This window comes from Apium graveolens, chromosome 11 (assembly GCF_009905375.1).
Source record: "Apium graveolens cultivar Ventura chromosome 11, ASM990537v1, whole genome shotgun sequence".
Lineage (NCBI taxonomy): Eukaryota > Viridiplantae > Streptophyta > Magnoliopsida > Apiales > Apiaceae > Apium > Apium graveolens.
In genome coordinates this window covers 135,484,168-135,487,374 of record NC_133657.1, presented here as the reverse complement: position 1 = coordinate 135,487,374, position 3,207 = coordinate 135,484,168, and the positions used below count along the sequence as shown (strand labels likewise).

The following is a 3,207-nucleotide window of genomic DNA, read 5'->3' as shown; positions in this document are numbered from 1 at the left end:
AAACATGTGAAGAATCTTTTTAATTGTATTTTACAGTTTTGTCTTCACTTGTAAACTTGGTGATATATAAACCAAGTAGCAGCTAGTAATTAGATAAGAATTTTCCAGAGTTGTTTAGAAATATCCAGAAAGAAATCATCTAGTTTGTACTAGGAAGCAGCTGTGATTTAATTCTTTGAATCACAGATTTTCTGAAATAACACATCTCTGGTGGAACAACAAATCCACCAGAAAAGTTTTTAAGTTCTTTGTGTTCTTTACATTTGTGTTTGAATATATATCTGTCTGTATTAGCTTCAAGCAATTCACACACTTGTTCTAAAAAACACTTAGCCTTGAGGACTGCTCAAAACTTGAAAAAGTTTTGAGATTTACATTCAACCCCCAATCTGTAATTCTCATTGTTAGTCCATTGGGAATAACAAGCTTCCATATTAATAATAACTTGGATTTTTTTTGGATTCGCCTCGATCCCTCGAGCACTGACCATGTAGCCCAACATTGTTTCAATTGCTATTTCGAAAATACATTTGTTCGGATTAATCCTCATATTGTTCCTTCGAAGAGTCTCAAAGCACTCTCTTAAATCTTCTGCATGATCTATGAACAGTGATTTCACGATCATATCATCCACATAGGCCTCCATATTTCGACCAATCTGCTCGAACAATTTGTTCACCATCCTCTGGAATGTGGCTCCAGCATTCTTAAGTTCGAAGGGCATTTTGATGTATACATAGGTTCCCTTCAAAGTTATGAATGCTATCTTCGGCACATCCTTAATATTCATGGCAATTTGGTGATACCCATAAAATGCATCAACAAAACTAAGTACCTAGTATCCAGCTGTGGAATCCATTAGTTGGTCAATGTTAGGAAGAGGGTAGTGGTCATTCAGACAGGCCTTATTGAGATCTGTTTAGTCCACGCACATTCTCCATCCCATTGGACTTTTTAACCACAACCATATTAGTCAGTCAGTCGGGGTACTCAATTTCTTCTATAATCTTAGACTCCAGTAGCTTCTCCACTTCAGCCTCAATCACTTTCTATTGTTCGACAACAAACGTTCTAATCTTCTGTTTGACTGGTTTGGCCTTGGGCTGTACATTGAGAAAATGCTTAGTTGTCTTAGGATCCAAACCGAGCATGTCTTCTGGTCCCCAGGAAAACACATCATGGTTCTGCCGAATAAATGCAATAACCTTCTCCTTCAGACATGTCTCCATGTACTTCCCTATGCGTACTATTTTTCTCGAATGACCCGCACGCAACTTAACCTCTTAAACTTCTGTGGCTGGTTCGGCTATTGGATAAGCGAGATCTGCCTCAAATTTTTCTAACTCGATGTTGAGGGTCTGTCGGCTACCACTTGGTTCGGTATCAGTGCTTTTTTTCTTTCCGGTTTATCTGGCCCTTTATACAACTGGTACACCCTCCATCCCATTTTAATAGTCCACTTTGCAAATTTTACATATATTAAGAAATAGATAATGCAATATCTTTTTTCTCATTTCACACAACAATAATAATTTAGTTTTTATACATTATATTAATTACACATACTTCAAGAGCTAAGAAAGTGTATACATATATATATATGCACACATAAAAGCCATTAAATATTGTGCATTTTAAATTTCTATGCACTGATATTTATGAGAAGGGTCTTGTGAGTTAATTTTTTTCAATATTGAAACTATAAAATTTGCATTGGATAGAGAACAAGACAAATATTTTGAGATTTTTTTTTACAAAGTGGACTATTAAAATGGGATGGATGGGGAATTTCTTAAAATCTTCCAACATGACTATTCGGCTGGTCTTTTAATCGCCCCTCATTTCACCCACTCCCTTCTCTTTTAGGAATTTTAGCTTGAGATGGGGAATAGATTTTATCACCTCGAAAGTGGATGGAAACGAACGTCCCATGATTGCTTTGTATGGACTTTCAATCTGAACCACATAAAACTTCACCTGCTTTTCCGAAGTATAGGGTAGTTTACCGAAGATAACTGACAGAGTAATTGTACCTTCGAACTGAATATGATCCCCGCCGAAGGCATAAAGAGGTGCTTCATTACAAGGCTCTAGTTGCTCGCCCTCCAGATTCATCTTAGAGTAGGTCTTGTGGAACAGGATGTTGGCTGAACTTCCAGTGTCAACCAGCACTTCCCAAACTTTGTTTTGCCCGACAAGAGGGTTGACGATGAGGGGGTCTTCATGCGGGCGTATTACATCCTCATAATCTTCAGTACCGAATCTCATTGGCATATGGGGCTTTTCTAGGCTGAACTGATATAGGTTGTACACTTATCAGGCATACTTTTTCTTCGCAGTCTTGTTGTCTCAATCCAACACATTTTCCCCAGAGATTGTCTTCACCTTACCCCTAATTATGTCCTTTCTTTTGGGTGTTTCACCTGATGGTTCCTCCTCCCAATTATCTTTCGGTCCCAGTATGTCCCTTGAGTCTTGAACGAACTGATTTAATTCTCCTTCTTTGATCATTCACTCTATAAATTTTTTGAGGTGGTAGCATTCATCAGTGTTATGCCCCTTGTCTCTGTGATAGTAACAAAACTTGTTAGGATTCTTCTTGTATTTTGGGACCTTCATCTTAGTTGGCTGAATGAATCTTGGATTCCCTTTAATCTTGTGGAGAATCTTGGAGATCGGTGCGTTGAAGGGAGTGAATGAGGGCCAAATCTCTATCTTGACATCGTTCAGCTCCTCTGTCGGATTCTTTCTTACTATCTTTTCTGTTGTCCCTTCGGTCATTGGTGGACCTAGAGGGGTAGTCACACTTCTCTGATCGCTTCGTCCGATCGTCCCTTCGAGAGTCTTAATAACCCCCTATACTTTTCATCTTTCTTCAGATGTTTTTTCCCCTCACATAGATATCATTAATGGATTTGAGGGGAAATCGTAAAGAGAAGAGCGAACATTTTTACCTTTATAGAGGTCTAGCCCTGTCCTGAGGAAACCCATAACTTTAACCTTTTCCAAGTTGGTGATCATCCCAGCTTCTTCCTTGAACCGAGCCAGATAGTCCCCAAGTTCTTCGTTCACCCTCTGTCTACAATAGACCAAAGCTTCGGTGTCCTTGACCTTTCGGCATATGTGGGAGTAGTATTTTAGAAACTTCCTCTTCAGTTGTTCGTACGAACCGATGGACTTGGCTTGAGGGACTTTTACCACATTGAG

The 3,207-nt window shown here is 39.0% G+C and overlaps 1 protein-coding gene across 1 annotated transcript; it reads right to left on the bottom strand.

Annotated features, from left to right (window-relative positions):
• Positions 1 to 1,827: 1,827 nt before the first annotated feature.
• On the bottom strand, positions 1,828 to 2,268 carry LOC141695909 (uncharacterized). The gene has a single exon (XM_074500113.1). The coding sequence runs from the start codon at positions 2,266 to 2,268 to the stop codon at positions 1,828 to 1,830; it is 441 nt and encodes a 146-aa protein (XP_074356214.1).
• Positions 2,269 to 3,207: the final 939 nt, after the last annotated feature.